Raw genomic sequence first — 21,686 nt, 5'->3', positions numbered from 1 at the left:
ATTTTCCATACTTACAGCCCTTTGCCTTCCTCAAAAGCCATGCCCTTTACCCCACATTAAATGGGCAGAGACTTGTGTGTTTATTCCATCTCTCTCTGTACTGTGGTTCTTCTCACAACTCAAGTCATAAACAGTGTCCTGGATGCTGTGGCATAGCGTAGTGGGGGTGGCAGGGGCGGCCTGCCCCAGGCGGCACTTTTAGGGGGCAACAAAATTTCACAATAAATAATATTTTGTAAAAATTTGAACCATTTCATTTCATATTTTTGTCGCACCTACGATTCGGATTGATTGAAATGAGCACTGAATTTTTCATTACTTATACCTAAATAAGGGAGTGGCAATATTTTCCTCCGCCCCGGGCAGCTGACACCCACGCTACTCCACTGCCCGGATGACTGTTAGTTGCTTCAGTAAGAAATCGGGATAGTCGCCAGGGTCTATGGTATCTTGAGAATCACTAGATGGCGGCATTTGTGGAAACTTTGGGTCAAACCCGTAAAGTAGGAAAGTGGGGGACTCATTGGTTGAAGAATGGGTCGCGGCATTATTTGCAAACAATGCCAGACATACGAACTGATCCCACTGAGAATTATTTCCATCCGATGTACGTGCGATGACATCAACAATTTGTTGACCCGTTCACAGATGGAATTCGAACAGGGTCTACAAGTGGTAGTGATATTCCTCTTTATCTCAAGAACCTTGTACATATTCTCAAACAGAGATGATGTAAAATTTGTACCCCGGTCAGAAATAATTATTTGCGGACAGCCGTAGCAACGAATAATAGTGTCAAATATAGCATTGGCTATCGACTTAGCAGACTGGTCAGGTAAAGGAGAGGCCTCAGTGAAATGGGTAAACGTATCAATCATGACGAGGATGTAATGTTTTCCTTTATGTGTAGTTGTGAGGGGTCCTATGATGTTGACAGATATCTTTTGAAATGGATACTCTGCAACTTCAGTTTCCTGGAATGGAGCTCTGCCCTTGTGGTGGTTGTGCATCTGACATTCTCTACAATGGTTGATATACTGTTTGATGCTTTTATTTATCCCTCGGAAGTTATAATACTGGCTAATAAGCTTTCTTGTTTTATCCCATCCCCAATGCTCTGCTAAAGGATGGTTATGAAAATTTCTTATAACGTCTTGTATGGCATCTTTACCAACACAAGTGCTTCTTATTTTGCCCCTTTCTGTATACTTTTGGTCTCACGTGGATGAAATTATGTTTATCTAATTGGAACTCAGGCAGAATCATCCCCTTTCAACTCCCCTCCCGACCTTGATGATGATCCTTTAGGAGAACTCTTTATTGGGCCAAAGAATTTGTCACTATCTTGGGATTTTATAACTTTCTCTAACAAGTTTGTGTTTTCGCCATTAGTATTTATAATAATCGGTTTGTAGGATTGAGGGTCAGTATACATCCTTGACAAGCAGTCTGCCACATGGTTATCACAACCCTTCATGTGGTTAACCTCTATCAAAATCTGATATTTTGATCGCCGACCTCATCAATCGGCCATTATGATTCTTCATGTTCTTTAAATAGGATAAGGTCTTGTGGTCGGAATATATCATCACACGTTGGTTTAGGATCAAAGGGCGAAAATGGTGAAGGGCAAGGACTAGAGCGAGAGACTCCTCAATTGTAGAGTAATTTGATTCAGCACCATGGATTTTGTAACTAAAGTATTTCACAGGAACCAAATCTTCACCTCACCATTGCTAGAGGACAGCACTGGAACACTTGTCCGCACGGAATCTGGTTGGGTTAGAATGGGTGGTTTAATGAAGAAGTCCTTCAAGCGGTCAAAGCTAATTTGATGGGGCTTTTCCCACCTGAATTTTTTGTGCTTTCTGGTCAGTTCAGTGAGTGGAAAGGCTATTTCCGAGAAATTTGGAATGAATTTTTGGAAAAATCCTATCATTCCAAGGAAGCTTCTGACTTCTGTTATGTTTTTAGGAGCTCCTCTGTGGACTATTGCATCAGTGTTCTTGGGATCAGAACCAATACCTTCCCCATCAATTAGGTGACCTAAATAGCAAACTTTGTTTACAAGGAATTTGCACTTCTTTGGGTTTAATTTTAGATTTGCCTTGCTGATAAGAGAAAATATATCCCCTGGTATTTTCATATGTTCGTCAATTGATGGGGAGAATATGATGATATCGTCTTGAAACACAGCAGTTTATCCTTATGTGCTTTCCCAAGAAACGAGACATCACATATTGAAAATTTTTCCAGCATTTTTGGCTCCCTGAGGAAGTCGACACATTTGATACTTGCCCCATGAAGTGGAAAAAGCAAATATGGCGGGTTGATGGATTGATAGGGATTTGGAAATAACCGGACTTAAGATCTAGTACACTTTGCTCCCATGAAATTTCTCCAAGATATCGTCTATACGAGCCATTGGAAATTTTTGATTTTTGGTTACTTCATTAACTTTCCTTTTATACCTAAATAAGGGAGATCTAAGGTCATTCTTATCTTGCTGGATTCCTTAGCTATGACGTGAATAGGAGAATTTCATTCTGAGGAGATCTCTTCGTAGATGCTGGCTTTTAAAATGGCCTGCATCAATGTTTTTAGCTTGCTCAAATGGCAGTTAGGGATACGATACTGCTTCACATTTACTACCTTTGTATCATCGACTATTGGTCTATGCAGTAATTTAGAAGTGCCAGTAAGTTCTTTAACATCCAAAGCAAAAACACCACTCCTTTCTTTCACTAAGCCTATAATCTCATTACGGTAAGGTTTCTCCACATGTGAAAAATCTATCATTCCGATGATGCTTTCATTGGTATTTACTTTAGCGCAACTTACATAGTATCCATAGTCTCTATATGAATTATTCCTGCTCTCAAATGCTACCCTCACCTCATTCAGAACTGACGGAAATTTGCCAACAAAATCAGCCCCCAATATGTTGTCGTATTCAAGGTCAGAAGGGAGCCTTATACGCGAGAATAACAAACCAATAGCCTCATGATCCTTACTAACCTTTACTTCCAGGGCCCACTCAGAAACAGAAATATGCCCATTGATCCCCCGAATTCTCATCTCCTTTCTCATATAGGGCTGTTTTCTGTGCTGGAGCTCTAACCTACCTAGAAAATTGGTGTCAATTACCAATTTCTCAGCACCTGTATTGCATAGCAGCGCCTTATCCAGCTGCCCCATGGTTCCTTTTATAATTGGGAGCCTCTTCTCAGATACATTGACTCCAGCCAGACTTATTTTACAGCTGGGAACAGAGTGCTGGCATTTATTCTGTTCCATATTCAGTTTAAATTTGAGGATCCACGCTTGGGGCATTTCCTCGCTAGATGATTCCGGTTATTAAAAATAAAGCACAGACTGTCTTATTCTCTGTCCCACATGGCTATTCTTGGCTAGTTGAGTGAGAGGATTCGCACAGTGAACTCACTGCAGCCTCAAAATGAGATAATCTGTCGTTTTTTTCTGTCTCTGCACTAACTTTTCTCCCTTGTTGTCACAATCATTCTTGGGATTTTGTATAATGGAAATATTTCTATTATTCCCGAAATTCCCACACTCGTTACTGACGTTTTCCTTGCGCTCTGTGATATCGATAGCTTCATTTAAGGTTTTGGTTCGCCACGGAGGATGTGTTCCCGAAGTTGTGGATTTAGGTCCTTTTATGAATCTTTTCATCACGACATTGTTACGGAGTAATGAGGCCTGATTATCCTTAGATATGGCTCCATAAAATAAGGCATTAAGTCTAATAATGTAATCACATACCTTCTCTTCTCTTAGTTGTTGAATGCTCAGTAGTTGGTCTAGTATGCTCTTTTCCTGGAATTCAGTTTTGTCCTAACTTTTCATTAAGCTATTCTTCACATCATCGAAGGAATGGGGTACAAGTCTTGTAAGGAGAAAAATGTAGACATTGGTCCTCCTTTGAGTTTTGCCTGCAATATCACAATCTTGACTTCCGAATCCCATCAGGCTATGCAGGCAATGTTGTAGACGGTTTGGAAAAATTGACGTATATTCACTGAGTCATTACTAGTATTTGAAAAGGTAGGGATCATTCCTAGGAATCCTGTAACAATCGGGGCAGATGCCATACTGGCACCATCGAGAGGGATTCCACGAAGACTATCCGGTTCGCTCATTATGTTCTTTCCCGGGGTACAAACAAAGGAACATAAAACCTTTATACAGAATTCTATTGAGAAGTCTTTCTTATAGACTACACACAGTCCTGTTGCAGATGCCATTGTAAGATTTATTCTCTCAACCCAAAGTTGAATTAACATTAATTCGATGAGTATTACAAGAAATTCTTGGTTTTTGCAACAATTATTTTTTACTGATAAGCGTAAGTTACATACAAAAAAAATATATCTACTATACACAATTAGTTACATGGACGAGTCCTAGAAGCTTTGTTCCTACCGCTTGTTCCCTCTCTCAATCTCAATAGCCAATAACTTTCCCTTTATGTTGATTTCTTCATTCGTTCAGCTTGGTCCCTCGACGGAAAGAAAAAGCTGTCTTTCGTCGGCCCGTCCGCCTTTTATATTCTCTTGTCCTCCCCCACCGGGTTCATCGCCCCCTCCGGGTCTAACGGACGATGGACCGTTCGGGAATGCATCAAACAAAGAGCATTGTGTCCGAGATAGGGAAAAACATGGCGAGCGATTGTCACAATTTCAACTAGTTTTTCTATACAAATTCCTCTCAGCCCTAGGGCTAAAAACAATTTGGTCACTAGGTATTGTACATAGTTCAACAATCAACTCTAAGCTCTGAAAATGTCTTTTTGTCAGTTCTAACCAATGTCAAAAACATACATTGGTTTAAAGAATCAATATATCTCATTTAAGTGCATGTTTAAAGTACCACACAAGTTTATTCTGAACATATAAAAACAGATGAGATAAAGAAATAACTTTTGAAAAGAAGAAAAATTGGCTTTTGCCATTTTGTAGTAAGTTTTTTTTGTAAAATTCACTTAAGACAAATCTCATAAATACATTAATAAAGTTGAAGGGACCTGAAAACTTCTAGATTCAATTAATTTTATTAATGTGGTTTGACCGTGTTAATGCTTTAATTAGGAAAACAAAATTCCAAATAATCCTGTGAATGTAATGAAATATTTTAATTTTTCTCAGAAACCAAGATCTGATGGAAAAAATCATAAAGAATTAAATATCTTAAAACAATGTTTTCATAAAGAGAGAATTATTTCGTAAAATAATACAATGTTTTTCCAATAGCGTTCGTAGTACGTCAGATTTAAATTTAATTATAATCGGAAAAAAGGAAGTGTAATATTAATTTTGAAAATAACTTTTTTTAATCAAATAAGTTTTAAAATAACTAATTTATATCTAAAATACTTTTGATAAGTTTTAACTGAAGATAATTTATGTAATCTTTGTAATAATAATAATAATAGCAAATTCCAATTCATCCATAATAACCGGCCTAAATAAAATTACAGATAAACTCATATATTGAATCAATTAGAAATATTGTAGTTAGAAAAACGACTAGTTCAAGAGTCGGATTTATGTTACAAGATGTAATTGAACTTAGAGAGGTAAGGAATTTAAATTTTTATTCTTATCCACATTCATGGTTTTATCTTTTGCTTATTATTTTAATTTTGTTTTTGTTATTAATAATAACTTTTTATAGAACAATTGGGTTCCACGAAGAGACTAGAATAATCCAAAAACGATTGATCAGATTCATCTCGAAGCGCACAGGGAAGCACAAGAACGGCAACAGTTACTGCAACAAACTGTCTTCCAAAAGGGAAGCTTTGAGGATCGAAACATGAATACGAAAGATAAATCTTATGTATTTGTTACAGGAGCCTTTCTACTTGAATATATTCAACTTAAGAACAATTTGACCATACATTTAAAATTAAAATTTTGCATGGATTTTGAAGTTCTCTTGCCGGTCACGGGATGGTGTCGAAGTCTGTCATTTGTCAGTAACAAATAAAAAAAATTTAATAGATAAATTGTTTGGAATTCTTTCGGTAGAATATCATAGTTTTTTTTATTTTTGCTTGAATTCTGATGTTCCATTGCTGCTATTGAGATTGTATTGACGTTGGTAACACTGGAGTGACTGCATTTTTTTTCTATTTGCAATTTTTATAAATGTTTACATTTAGTGCTTCAAAAATGCAACTAAAATGTAATACTAAATCTAGCATTGGAGATAAATGCAAGAAGTGTTACTCTGTTACAATGGAAACTAAACTTGTCATTATAATACTGTGTGTGTTAGGTTGGGAGAAAAATCACTTTTGAAACACCTGCTACCAGGCGGTAGTGAGCAGGTAAACGAGCATAACGTATTGTATTGAATATTAATGCATTGAAGGATCAAGCACTAACAATACATAGTAAATCTGTGTACAAATGTACTCTCTAGGTTAGTTTCGACTTATGAGAAAACTTTGGAAACCTAACCTGTTCATAAGTAGGGGTTGTACTGTACATGTTTACTGCCTAGTCAAAATGTGTTTTTCAAAACTATAAAAACTGTCAATCTAACAACTCTCAATACAAAATAGTTTAACAATGTAAGCAGAAATAGTTAAAATGATAATTTGAAGCAGTTTAATCAAAAAATTAATATTGCTGTTTTTGAAGTTTTAACTAGCAGCCACAGAAGTAGCAGTGATTTGTTTTTTTTTTTTTTTTTTTTTTTTTCCCCTGCGTCTGCTAGGTTTTCATGGGCATTTTTCTAAAATTGAGTTACTTAGCCGTGCTAACTTGACATCCTTCTGCTTTCTGTGTAATATGTGAAGCCATATTGGATTTGTCGTCATAATGGAGTTTGACATCTCAAACAAACCTGTATTTGTTTTATTATTATTATTTTATTTATATTTTTACATGATTTACGTCGGAGTAAAAAGTACCTCCTCCTGTAATCCATGGGAAAGAAGGTACCTGTTTCCCCCTTTACTGCGTTAGATGTACTTTACATGCAAGTAGTTCCTCTTCTCCTCCGTTTTCCTCCTCTTAATAAGTTTCCAGATGAGCATTATGTCCTAGTCGCAACAGTCATATTGGGTAACTCTGGATTAACTGATGAATGCTGTGTGTCTAAAGATTGCTGCATATTATGCTTGAGTGGATCTGGCGTGTTGACCACAAAGATAGTAGTATCAAGCACTCTACTGAGTATATAAGGGACGTGTGTATGGCTACCTGTTTCTGAAGAATGCTGATGTCAATGTTGGATCCTAATTGATCTATGTATTTCTTTGGTTTTTGCTACTACAGTAGAGAGTCGTTAATCGAAACCCTGGTAATCGGAATCGCCGGTAATCGGCACGATTTTCAGTCGGACTGTGTCGTGCTGAATCGAACGTTTTTGATACTAAATTAACTTCTAAAGTATAATTTTTTTTGTTTTTATATTTTTTAATATATTTATTTTGTTTGTACAAAATGCAGAAATAATTTTTAACGATACGATAGCCTCGATTATTATAAAAATTTTCGTTAGGCTTAAAATCGATGAAAATTCAACACGAAGCGACACGCAATGGAGAAATATTTGAACATCGGACAGGTTAATATATTTTTTCGTACATAATTGGTAATCGGAACAAATGACTAATCTGAACAACCCCAGTCCCCAATTGATTTCGATTTTCGACTCTCTACTGTATTCCTGTTGCTCCTATTACTATTAGGATGACAGTTGTCTGTGTATTCCACACATGGCTAACTTCAGATTTCAAAAGATGATATTTACTTAGGTTTTCAATTTCTTTACTATTATTATAAAAAGTACTATTACTATTTAATGGGATTAAATATGCATAAAGTACAAAAAGAAGTCGAGAAAATGAGGTTGTCCAAACTTTGAAACTGCATTTGGTTGTCCAAATAACATAAATTCAATTTAAAATCAAAGCTTAAGTGCTGGAGAACAGTTTTTACTGAGTACAAGTGTAACTGTACAGTTGAACCTCAAGGTAGTGCCATCTTAAATAGTGCACATTTTCATTAAGTTCTAATGAGTACTTTCACTTCGATTGTCTTTGTTAGTGTAGAGCAGGGTGGCGAATCTATGACACGCAGGTCAGACACTGACCAACGCAGGCTTTTTAAATGACCCACACGTTGATTTTTATAAACTTATTTTTTTATATCATAAAAGAGAGACCCATGCGTCTGACCACAGGTGGGTCCAATTGACAGTCAGTGCTTCCTTTGTTTTCCCTGTTTACAAGTCAACACCTTACAAGTAGTATATTACCTGATTGCAGTGGGTCCAATTGACAAGGTTGCACTTCTTTTGTTCCCTCTCTGCTAAAAGGCCAATACGTTACATAGATATTTCCAAGTGGACATTGGCCAGCTGATTTTCTTTTGTGTCACTGCACCTGTGCATTTATGACAGTTAGTCATAAACTTGATGCTCGTACATATTTGTTGCATCGTAGAACGGGGAGATGTGCCAGTGTTGAACTAAGCGGCAGCCTTGTATGCATCTAGAAGTGTTTAATAATTCAAAATTATTATTAAAGTTTCTCATCTACGTATGTATGTATATCAGGTATGTTAATAAGAAATTTCTTCTCAAATTATTGTATTCTAAATATAAATATTTTTAGTTGTAGCCCTGTACTATGTCGGCGGTTAAAAAAATAAAAACAAATGATACAAGTTCCAGACCATATCAAACAGAATGGTTTGATAAATGTGGTGTGATTGAAAAGAATAAAACAACTTTGTGTGTAATTTGTAACGAAAAAGTCACATCATGTACATACAATGTATTTGCACGTACAAATGGTTATGCACAATTAGCAGTGTTGGCTCGATATCAATCAGGCAATATAATGAAAGAAGAGCTAATGAAACTAATAACATTGAAAGGGAAGTGTACTGGTCTTGATATTTTTAAAGAATTTGATATTGCATTTAAAGAAATGGATATTGACCTACAGAAAATCGTTTCTGTAACAACAGACGGTGCACCCGATACGGTGGGGAAAAACATTGGTTTTATTCAGTATCTTAAGCAAAATATTACACATTCTCTGATTGAATTTCATAGTATAATACACCAGCAAGTTCTCTGTGCGAAGCAAGGTTTAAAAACATTTTCCAATGTAATTCCAGTTGTAATAAAAGCCATCAATTTTATAAATGCAAGAGCTCTTAATAAACGACAATTTGCCCAATTATTAGAGGAAATCGAGTGCCAGTATTCAGGGATTTCGACACATAACAATGTTCGATGGCTCAGTTGCGGTCAAGTTCTTAATTGGTTTGTCGTTTCATTAGAAGAAATTAAGCACGTTTTGAATGAAAAAGACAAATAGTCTTTACAAATTTTCAAATACAGATTGGTTAAACGATTTAATGTTCTTATGTGACATCACTCGGCATTTTAACGAACCGAATAAAAAACTTCAAGGAAATGGACAAATTGTTTTAACAATGTTTGAAAATATTAAAATATTTATAACGAAACTTGACAGCTTTACTAAGGATTTGGAAATGAAAATCATGAAATATTTTCCTCAATTACAAAAACATTTTAAAAATACAATAATTTTTGAAAATACGCTCGACATTCAAGAAAATGCAATTAAAAAATATTTAACGATTATACAGAAAATAAAACAAGGTTTTGAGGAGAGATTTAATCAATTTAAAAGTTTGGAAAATACATTTCACTTTATTTTATATCCATACAAAACGGAATTCGAAGCAATGGAGTTAAGCGAATTTATGTGGCTAGGTATCCGTGATTTAGAAATGGAATTAGTTGAATTTCAAAGCAGCATAGCGTAGAAAAATGTTTGAAAGTAGTGCAGATACTAATGATCCCACACTAAAAATTAAAAATATTATATTAAACGTATGGGATTCTTTACCAAATAATTTTATATCAATGAAGAAACTTGCTAATGCTCTTTTAACGAAGTTTGGGTCCATGTATTCGTGTGAAAAATTGTTTTCTTTGACATATTTTGTAAAATCTACCAATAGAAGTCAACTTGGAAATGAATTGACTGCGAAATGCGTTAAACTAATGAATACGGAATGTGAACCTAATAAGAAACTATCTGAAAATAAACAACAACAGATTTCTCATTAAATATACTTCAACTTTATTATACATACAAATACCTGTAACCATATCTATTAATAAATATTTCATAATGTATATGTGATTTTCTTTATTCCTTGTTCGTTCAAATACTCTGTGCAGGGGCGACTGCAGACTGGGCATAGTGTCACCCGGTGTGGTAATTCGTGGTATCACCTCATTGATATCAATTTATGACGTCGACCTTTATTTTTTGCTCTTCACTTGCAAAACAAAAAGGAAACTTAAACTTTTTTTTAGAGGATTTTAAAAGTGAGAACCAAAAATAAGTAGTTTTTAACCATCCTCCCCCCTTTCCATGTGACATCACTGATTTAGCGACCCACAAGCTAGTACTAGAAAAAAATAATAAACAAAATTTGACCAACTTCTCAAAAAGGTTTGCCATCCCTGGTATAGAGAATTCCTTTAGTAGCTGCGGATATCTAATTCACAAAATTATGTAATTTCAAAATTCAAATTTGTGTGTCATTTCATTACTATAAAGCCGCCTAACAATAAAAATTAATTTAGTGACAATTTCAGAAGAAAATAAAATGATTACTTGTAATATTTTTTTCTGTTGAATTTCATTTACATTGTTTTAACGTTCATTGCAAATTTTTCTTCTAAACTTTGATAGGTAGAGGATCGGCAAATTATCAAGACGACAGATGGAACATGCAGTCCAGTAAGACTAAAGGAACCATAGATCCGAGCAAATTAAAAGTTCCGAAGTCGGTACGTATTTTGAATACGATCGTTTTCTTGTGTCAAAAATTTTTACATAAGAAAAATTGATAATAGTTACAATTATGGGACAGATTTATAAGAATGCAATTTAACTGAGTTCGATAACATAGCTTTAAACAAATAGGTTTTATCGCAACTGTTATTTAGAATGTGTGATTGGTATGAAATACCTCACACAAAGTAACGTTTTTACATACAGAAAACATCTGTTTAATAAATTTACGATTGTATGAAATTATTTCTAATGTTACGTATAAATCCATTTTATGTTTTCCTTCAATTTTGTTGTCAATATAAATGATTAATCAACAAGTTAACTGAATTACTAGTATAATTCACTTTCCAAAAGTAAATGTTTTCTCAGATGTTTCGGAATTTTATTCAAACAAATAGTTACACCTCGCCTTACATCTGTAATTGGTTCCAGGAGAGGCGACTTAAGTCAAATTTACTTGTGTAGTTACGACGTAAGTCGAAACTATGGTGGAAAATGCAGATAATGAGCACTTAAAGATTGCTAAATAAGACGACAGCACAGAAACACAGATGTTTTCGTGTTTCGTTTTCTAGGATTTATGATTATATTAACATTTACTGTAAATGTACATATTTTAATACGATTTTATGTGCTTTCAACGCTTTTCTAGCAATATTACGACTTCGATATTTGTGGCGGACGGATGTAAAGTCGAATAAACTGAATTAAACTTGATTTTTATTTTTCCGTATACTTTTTTTGACAAACGACGTAGAATCGAGAACGATGTAACTCGAGGTATACCTGTATATGTAAATATTTCATGCAAAAATTGATATCAGTATTTTATTAATAATTGCAATTTTGCAACGCTTTAACTTCAATATTTGTATTTTACTTCCACATTCTATGAATTTTAACATGCATTCATGTTTCTATAAATTTTTTTATTATTATTATTCATTTTATTTATTCAATAGAATATATTGTCTATTCAGATTTTAATACAATAGTGAAATCATTATATTTAAATGTTAAATGAAACAATAAATTTATTTCTTTTGTTGATTTGTTGTTGAAGTTGATGACTTTTTATACGGTTACTTAGATTCATCTGAGTAACCTTAGTTTGTTTGGTTTGATGGAATGCAGCAACATGACATACGGGCAATGCCTCACTGGAGGAATTTCTATGCTATACTGGCCTCTATTTAGGAGTTACGCACAAATGCAGAAAAATCCAGATGGCCAGCCCGTTGGTCGGGCACGAACCCACAACCAACTAGTCTGGTTTGGTTTGGTAGTTTTATCAACTGGGCTACTGGCAGGCGACCTTAGTTTTTGGCCTCTTTAGACTGATAGATATATCCATTAGGAATTTATATTATGTGTAACATAATATGTTTTAAGTCTACAAAAGCTTCTCTCCCCTCTATTATGATACAGGGTAATCAAATTAAAGAAGTTGCAAGCAGTAGCACGGTTTTTATGCTCCGAGTCAGGCTTGCCTTGCTTGTACTACTGCTTTCTGACATCCGTATGCTACTTATTGCAAGTTCTACTGTAGTTTGATTACCTAATGTAATGCAGTGTTTAAAGACGTTGAAACGTGTTTTGATATGCTTATGGCAGTGTTCAGTGATTACACCAATTTATTTTTAATAAGTGATGAAAGCTCCTTTTGCAGAACATACTGTTGAAGCAAATGGAATTCCTCGTTTCTGATTTAACTATATTGTCAAATATTTTTGGCTTAATTTATATATTACAATTGCATAAATTTAAATTGATATTGTTTTTTTTTGTTTAATCATAGGTTGGTGAGACAGACATAAAATTGGGGCATGGTTTTGCTACGTTGGATCAAGGTAGCAGCGGTAATAATGTTAAAAACACCAATCAGCATTCCGAAAACAAGTCTACTGTGCTTAAAAATAGGCAAGTTTTAATATTAATAAGTTGAATGTCTTATTGTTTGCTTAGTTGTATATTTGATTGATATTGTGCTTGCTTATTTGTAAAATAAACTTCCTCTTAATTATTTGATGGAGTAACAGTTCATATAAATATTTAAAGTTGATACAATTAGTTGGGTTTTTAAATTCTAAAATATTAAGAGCATACTATAAAAAAACAAATTATTTGGATCTTAAGTGGACAAATAATTAAACTTTATTGCTTTACCTTTGTGAAAATTTAAATTTTTTAAACAATTTATAACAGAATATTTAACAATTTATTGTTTATTCTATATTAAAAACAAATCTCTTACCAAAACTAATATTTTTTCGCCAGTAATCATTCTTATCATTAAGAAATTTTTTACCTCATTTTCTGCGGAGTAAATTACATAAATTGTTTATGAAATGCAAATATTGTTAGAATTTTAATTGATTTACTGGTTTATGTGCATGTGTTTGCACATGAATAAAACCAGTAAATATTTTCATGATGATGATGACAAATGTGTGTTTGTGTGTATACACATGTACAGATGTTTAATGTTATATTTAAAAATTTAATATATCCTTAAGATACATTATACATTTTATAAGATTTAATAAAGAAGTAATTACTCAAAAATGCTGTGCAATTATGAGGGATGTTCTAAAAATAATTCCTATTTGGCTATAACTCAAGATAAATTCCAGATACAGGTACAGAATTGGGCATTAAAATACTTTGCTATGTCAGTAACAGAATGCACTTACACGAAGTAGTCTCTTACTATTTGCAAACACGCATTTCCCTGTTTAATTTAAGCCATAAAGTCATCTTGGAAAATGTGAGAGATTGTTGTCTGGTCCAGTATCAAACAGCATGTGTGGTGGGGAATGCTTTCTGCACACTTTTTTTCAGTGGGCCAAACAGAAGTCTAAATGTGCCAAATATGGACTGTGTAGAGGGGGTGGCACACTATTCCAGCTCATTTTGGTGATGGTTGCACACTGTGGTGATGTATTGTTCACTGTTGACTATTCACCTCTCATCTCCAAGAAGTCGCTGAACTAGCTTCCACAGGCATTCTATTACATTGTCTCCATGACTTTTTTCCAATGCCGGACTTTTTGGCTTTTTTTTTTCCTTATATAACATCTTTATTATCAGAGAGCCCCAGCACCGCTAGGCATTACCAGGGTAAAATACAGAATAAATCAAGACAATTTTACAAGGGATACAGCATGCATGAATTCGCGAGTTACAAAATTAGAGCCGACAATTAAAGTTTATTGTGGATAATGGAACAATAGACGTAACCACAGGGCTAGGAATACAGTTTGTATCCTAGGAAGAATACACAAGGTACAGTTTATACCGACAATTATAGTATACCAGAAAAATTGAGACAAAAGGATATTTACAGAACAGGAAATACAGGTTATAATTTAGGAAGATGATGTATGGTATAACATTAAATCGACAGATGCAGTTTTCAGTACAAGAAAGTACATTATGAAACAGACGAGCTTCAAGTAGCATGAAGAGCAGAAGGTATAGGTACATGTAACATGAGAAGAAGCACATACCATGATGACAAATACAAAGACGAGTGGATGCCTTTGTACAGGGAAACACTGCCGATTAAAACAGTGACGTGAGCACAGAGAAAAGCAGTGTGAAAACAAGTGAAGAGACAAACAATAGATGGTGTTTTGTTAATTTGTTGTAGTCCTTTGAAAGTACCTGTGAGTCAGTTCTTTAGAGGCACTGAAGACATTGTTGTCTTTAATTATGATGTCAGGATTACATGGCTAGTTGATGTTTGTTAGTAGTAGCATTATAATCTTTTGCCACACATCTTGGAGCATGGGGCAGTGGAACAGGTAGTGATTGACTCCGTCGGGAATGCCACAGATGTTACAGTTTTGGTTGGAGATTTTGTTGAACCTATAGAGGTACTGCTGGAACCTACCATGCCCAGTGTAGAACTGGGTAGTGTAGTGCTCGATTGCGTGGACTGGTGTTGTCGTGACTTTAGGGAAAAAGTCTTTCGTTAGGCTGTCTTCCCGTCTGTCCCATTCCAGTTGCCAGTTGGCCAGGGCGTGTTCTTTAAGCTTCCTGATGATGAAGCTATGTGGTGTAGCCGAGTAAATAGGAGCACTTTGTGCAGCAGAAGCAGAGCGAGCCAACTCATCAGCCCGCTCATTCCCAGCTACGCCTGAATGGCCCCTCACCCACACAATGGCATAATTGTTGGTGTTACTTGCGATCTCGTGGAGGATCTGGTTGCAGATTGAGTGGCTCCAATTGTAGTTGCAGATTGCCTGCACAGACGAACTTGAGTCTGTGAAGATGTTAATGGGCAGCCCAACGAAGGACGAGTTGCACCATTTGATGGCGGAAAGGATGGCTGAGAGTTCTGCCTGGAATGCCGAGCAGGAACTGCCCAGCTTTGCTGAAGAGTTGTGAATTTCTGTATTGTCTTTAAACGCCACAAAAGCGCAGCCGACCTCTTTACCATTCTTGGAACCATCTGTAAAGATGTTTAAGGATTGTGCTAGCCAAGGGCAGTCCTCGATGGGCGACCAAGTGCCCGGGGAGGCAGAAGAACTGTTAGGCATAGTAGCCTCTATGTTGCAGTAGGTTGTGTCACTTATACTAATGCTCTGGCCCTTCCTCATGAGCCATCTTTGGGTGGCAATTACCAGTTCATGCTTGATTGGGAGTTTCCCAGCTATCACCTGCAAAGCTGCCGTTGGGGCTGTAGAGTAGGCCCGGCAGATGCGCAAAAGTGCAGTGCGTTGTGCACTTTGGAGTTTCCTATCAAGGTGAGTCATGCCAAGGGCATCGGTCAAAACCGGAGCCACATAAGAAATTATTGGTAGGAAGACAGTGTCATAAATAATGCTCATAGTTTCAGAGCAGAGACCCCATTTAGATTTGGCCACTTTAGTCATTTCATTAAACAGTAGGTTGGTCTTGTTGCGGATATTTTTCACATGTGGGATCCAGCTGAGCTTATGGTATAACGTGATGCCAAGGTACTTCAGTGTAGGCTGTATCCTGACGCTGGTGTGCTCCATTTTGATGGTCGGGACTCTTCTATAGAGATGAGGTTTCCTGGGCCTTGTAAAGATGATACCTCTAGTTTTATTTGGATTTAATTCCAGTTTGTGTTTTGTCCCAACATTGAATTTTGACAAGAGTGTCATTGGCTTTCCTTTCCATTTCGGCCCTCGAAGCAGCAGTTACCAGCACCATGGCATCGTCTGCGTAAGCTACTTTCCAGTCACAGCCAAAGTTCTCATTGAGGAAACTATTAAATAACAGGTACCGGAGAAATGGCCCCAACACGGAGCCTTGTGGGCACCCACGAACCATCGGACGAGTGTAGGAACTGGACCCCATTTGCAGAGTGACTGAATGGGCTTGTAGATAGCTTTTTATGATGTTATAGATATAGGAGGGGCACTGACTTTGCCTCAGCCTAAGCAGTACCAACGGCCACCAGGCCGAGTTAAAGGCACCAGCAATGTCCAGACTAAGTCTGGACATTGCTCCAACTATCCATACATTCTTGGACTTAGTCCAAGAATGTATGGATAGTTGTTATGAAATTCCCTGATCTTGCTGATCAGTGAGTGGATGGCGTCAATAGTGCTGGTTCCAGTCCGGAAGCCAAATTGTTGAGTGTTGAGATAACCACATTGCTCTAGGTGCCAAGCCAATCTATTCATGATTAACCTTTCCATGACCTTACCCAATATAGGTAAGAGCGAGATGTTCCTGATATTCATTTGGCGAGTTAATAATAATGTCTTTAATTTTCGGGATCAAGACTAATCTTACCCTTTTCCAGGCAGTTGGGAAAATGTTGTGACTGAGACAGAGATTGTAAATGCGTAACAGAATAGTCTGACAGCACTCCCAAATTTTTCTGACGATGTCAGCGGTGATCTCGTCAAGTCCGGGGGCTTTACGGGATGCGATCCTCTTGATCGCTGCGTTGATTTCCAGTGCGGTGAAAGGGGGTGGGCAAGGACCCCGCAAGAAAGAAATTGACTCTGCCCTGATAGTATGATGAGTGCTGTCATCTTCTGAGGGGTTATCCACTGGACACAATGTGTCCAGCAGCAGGTTGACGGTTTCCTCCATAGTAGTTGCATCACCTGTAACAGAGCAGAAATGAGTAAGGCAGCTGGGAGTCCTTAACTTCAGTGCACAACTCTTATACACGAAGCCCCAGGGGTTAGAAGAGGCGAGGAACAGTACTCTCTCCACGACTTCATTTTTGCATCTTTAATGGCCTGGTAGTTCAAGTACCTGAATTTAAGAGTGTCCCTTTCAGCCGTAGTGCAGTGCTGATAGGATTTTCTGTGCTGCTTGTTGATTCGCTGCATATTGGCAAGATCCTCATTCCACCACGGCACCCCATGTTTTTGAGGTCTGTTAATCGGGAAAGCCTCATCACATGCTTGGGAGATAGTTAATATATGCGTCGATAATATCCCCAGCCAAGTGAGTGCTGTCGGCCAAGTGCAGGAGGTTAGTACACTTATCTAGGCAGTTTAAGAAGTGATCCCAATTGGCATTGATGGTTCTATATACTTTGTTGTGATTAACAGAGATGTCAGTAGTGTTGCAGTCAATCATAAAGTCAATATAGTTATGATCGGAAAGGCTATCCTCGCTGCAGACCTTCCATTGGGATAGCATAGGAAGCAGGTCAGAAGTAATACAATCAATCAATCAATCAATTTTATTTGCTGCACAGAAAAGTACAACACCGGTACCGCAAAAAGCACAACCGGTAACAACGCGAGTACAAAAACATATCAAGAATACATATACAAAATAAAAATACAAAATATAAAGTACAAATCCAAAATGTAGTATAAGAATACGAAGATACAAAAATTTTTTTTAAAAGTACAAAATACAAGTAAGGATATAAAATGAAGGTTTAAAATATAATATACAAAGAGAATTTAAAATGCAGAATTACAAATGCAAAATACAGAAAATAAAATATATGATACATATTATACAAATAAAATTGGAATAAAAATATTATACAAATGTTAAAAAAAAAAAAAAGCTTACAATACAGTGAAAGTATTGAAGGTACAGGATAAATAATATACATGAGTGCAGTAAAGTACAGGAGTTGCCAAAAATCACATCAAATATTCTATAAATGGTTATGATATACAATATGCCTAAAATAGCAGAAAAAACAGGTGCTGAGTGTAGCTGATGGGACATAGACCAAACGATGTGGTTCAGAGAAGAGAAGTGGCGGAACGATGAGTGACGAGGCTGTGGTACTGGGAGACCAGCTGGGCAAAGTGGGTGTAGGTGGTCTGATCATTGACCAGATCGTTGAGATTGCATGGCCATTGAATGCCTCTAGAATTAATGATGGTCTTTAGATGTAACCTTTCAGCTTCAAGCATAGGGCACTCAAAAATATAATGGTTGGCTCCATCCTGTATGTCACAGAGAGGACAGGTGTTGGTTGATTGATGGGCGAATCTATTCAGGTAGTTAAAGAAGTTTCCATGGTTGGTGTAGAACTGCGTGCTATGATGATTAATTTTAATCCACTTGTAGTTGAATTAATCAGTGATGATGGGGAAGAATTTATTTGTGATAGATTGCCGGGCATTCCACGTGTTTCGCTAGTCGTGAAGAAGGTTGTTCCAGAGTAATTTGCTTATTTTATTGTAGGTGATAGAAATAGTAGTGTCTTTAGCTGCAGATTTTGCAAGAATGTCAGCCCTGTCGTTTCCAGGATTACCCTAGTGAGCACGGGTCCAGGTTAAGGAGTAGCTGTTGGAGGATGCCATTGCAGTTCGGTAGATGTCGGTAACCAGTCCGTGAGGGTGCTTGTTTTTAATGATGGCAATGGCAGCCTGGCTATCAGTAACAATATTAATTTTTTGACTTTTGTGATTATTGTCACACCAGTGGAGGGCAGAGTTGATGGCAAAGAGCTCGGCTTGGAAAGCGGAACAGTGGTCAGCCAGACGAAGTCGCCTGTGGTAGATTTCGTTGCCATCACAGTAGGCTACAAAGCTGCACCCAACATGACTGTCTATTCTGGAGCCATCAGTAAAGACTTCAATTACGGTATTTATGTTGTCATCGAAATTGATTGGATTACACTGACCTGGGTATTGGACAAGATAAAAAGGAGTGTTCACTTCTACATCTTTGACACAGATTCTTTGGAAGGGGTTGATATCGATGTCGTGTCCCCATTTAAGCTTCCAATGTTTGTGAAAAAAGTCAATGGTCTTCTCAATTAGAGGTTTTTTTGCTATCACCTGCAAACCATCAGTCGGAGCAGTATGGTAAGCCTTTGTCATAAGGAGCAGGGCTTTGCGTTGAGCAGATGTTAAGGACCTGCGAGGATGGACTTTGTAGGCTGCATGGCCCCAGGTGCCACAAGCGTAGGTCAAAGTGGGGACAAAAATGTAGTCATAAATGGTTGACATCGCCTCGGCATTGAGGCCCCAAATATTTTTGGCATACTTGCCAAAAGTATGAAAAATAAGTCCAGTGCGGTTTGCAATATTTTTGATATGTTGAGTCCAGGTAAGTGTCGGGTCCAAAGTTATCCCCAAGTATTTTAAGGACTTGTCTACTTTAATAGTTTTGCCATGCATTTTGATAGTAGGAACACGGGCGTATAAGTTTTTACCGCTGGGCCTGTTGAACATAATGCACTTGGACTTGTCAGCGTTGAAGTTGAGCTTGTTGTTTTCTCCCCAAGTGCAAATGTTTTTTAATACCAGATTAGCCCTGTGCTCCAGCCCAGCTCTGGAGTTACTACCAATGAGTAGAATCACATCATCGGCATAAGCCGTGATAGAATCCTGTCCAAAGTCCATCTTAAGAAACGAATCGAACACGATGTTCCATAGGGTGGGGCCACATATGGACCCCTGTGGGCAGCCGCGTTCCACCTTCCGCATACACTTGTGGTCGCCATATTGGAGGATGGCCGTTCTGTCATTTAGGTAGTCTTTTATAAGTTTGTACAGGTTAGCAGGGCAGTTGAAATCTTTCAGTTGTTGTAAAATGAGAGGCCACCAGGCGTGGTCAAAGGCTTTTGAGATATCTAGACTGATGCCTAGAATATACTTGCTATTGTTGAGTAATGATTTGATGTTACTGATGACTGAGTTAATGGCTTGCGGGGCAGAACGTTGTGGTCTGAAGCCATATTGATGGTTGCTGAGATGTTTTCCTTTTTCAATATGCCAGATGAGCCTGTTGTTAATCAGTTTTTCCAAGATCTTACCCATTACTGGTAAAAGAGAGATCGGACGGAAGTCATCTGGGTTGCCTGGTTTAGGAATAGGAATGATATTGGCAATTTTCCAGGCCTTGGGGAAAATGCCGTGCTTAAGACAATTATTGAAAATCTGTAGTAGAGGATCTGGAATGAGCTTCCAGAGCTGCCTGGCGATATCTGCAGTGATGTAGTCAACACCAGGGGCTTTGCCACGTTTGAGGGTGTTGAAGATTTGGTCGATTTCCTCATATGTGAACGGCAGCATGTCTGTAGTATTTATATTGTCATGGATGTTATTTCTTATATTACTGTGGTAATTGTTGTCCAGTTCAGGTGGATCTTTAAAGCAGAAGTTGTCAATCTGGGCCTGTAGAGTCTCCTCCAGGTTTTTTGTATAGCTTTCATCAGTGTGTGCAGTAGAAATGATGCGACTTTGACGTAGCTTGTTTGTACAAAGCTTCGTAATATATCCCCAAGGATTATTAGAGGCCTTGGAGCAATATTCCCGCCAGGAATTGATTTTGGATTTCCTAATTTCCTCTTTGTAAGTCCATTGATGTTGAAGGTATTGAGTCCTAAGAGCGGAGCAGTCAGGTTCCACGAAAGTGCGTTGGTACAATTTGCGGAGATGGTTATTGGTCCTGCGAAGATCGGAAAGAGTATGATTCCATCCATGGAACCGGTCTTCCCTTAGGGGAAGTCCTAGGAATGTATAATTCGCAGGCGGTGGAAATAAGCTGAATGTTGTTGTCCAGTGAGTGACGAATAGAGTCAATATTCTGGCTGTCATAATCAACAAGGTGTGTGGTAAGATAACATTGTATCCCAAGCCAGTCAGCACGAGAGGTGTTATATTTTTTTCTGCGATTAGGGTAGGTTGGGGTCTTGGAGGTGAAGGTGATGTAAGAGTGCCCAGAAAGAGAGTCCTCTGAGAGAACTTTCCAGTCAAAGATGAGTGGCTGACAGTTGGGAGAGCTTGTAGTGACATCAATCCAGCTTTTCCCTCTGCTGGAATTAAAGGTAGGAGGAGAGAATGGGTTGTTGATGACTAACAGGTTATTAGAAGCAAGGAAATCTTCGAGGATGATACCCCTGTTGTCAAGTTGAGCCCCACCCCAGCAGGGGGAGTGAGAGTTCGTGTCACCAGCCACAATAATATTCTCACCCTGGAAATGATTGATGATATTTTGTATTTTGGAGAGGATGTTGTCTAAGTTACCGTCATATGGGCAGTAAATATTAACCACAATAAGCCTCCCCAGCTTGGTGCTGACTTCAATGCAAACAATATGTTCACTGCCAAGTTGCTTATGGTGAAGCACAGTAAGATCCTTGTTGACAATAATAGTCATTGCCCAGGGGTAATTGTCAGTACTTTGTATGGTACTACAGTAGCTTGGGAGACAGGCTGGGGTGTTACGAATGCAGTATGGCTCCTGTGTAAGAACAACATCAAAATTACTGAGATGGGTGTTGAGAAGCGAGGTGGCACTGATGCCCCTGTCCAGATTGATTTGCAGAAAACGAATTTTTGAATTGTCAGTTTGTTCCATATTCTATTCTAGAAATTATATC

The 21,686-nt window shown here is 37.4% G+C and overlaps 1 protein-coding gene across 1 annotated transcript in view; it reads left to right on the top strand.

Annotated features, from left to right (window-relative positions):
- LOC136985840 (eukaryotic translation initiation factor 4 gamma 1-like) overlaps positions 1–21,686 on the top strand; it is a 96,722-nt gene that overhangs the window by 12,944 nt on the left and 62,092 nt on the right. The window contains exon 9 of the mRNA XM_067283212.1: positions 5,498–5,596. Coding sequence (XP_067139313.1) covers positions 5,498–5,596 — 99 coding nt within the window. The remainder of the gene's footprint in view (positions 1–5,497; positions 5,597–21,686) is intronic.

The sequence above is a fragment of the Centruroides vittatus genome, unplaced genomic scaffold (genome assembly GCF_030686945.1).
Source record: "Centruroides vittatus isolate TY-2023 unplaced genomic scaffold, ASM3068694v2 contig_1213, whole genome shotgun sequence".
Classification (NCBI taxonomy): domain Eukaryota; kingdom Metazoa; phylum Arthropoda; class Arachnida; order Scorpiones; family Buthidae; genus Centruroides; species Centruroides vittatus.
The sequence above is the reverse complement of the archived record's forward strand: the minus strand, read 5'-3'. Positions and strand labels throughout refer to the sequence as shown.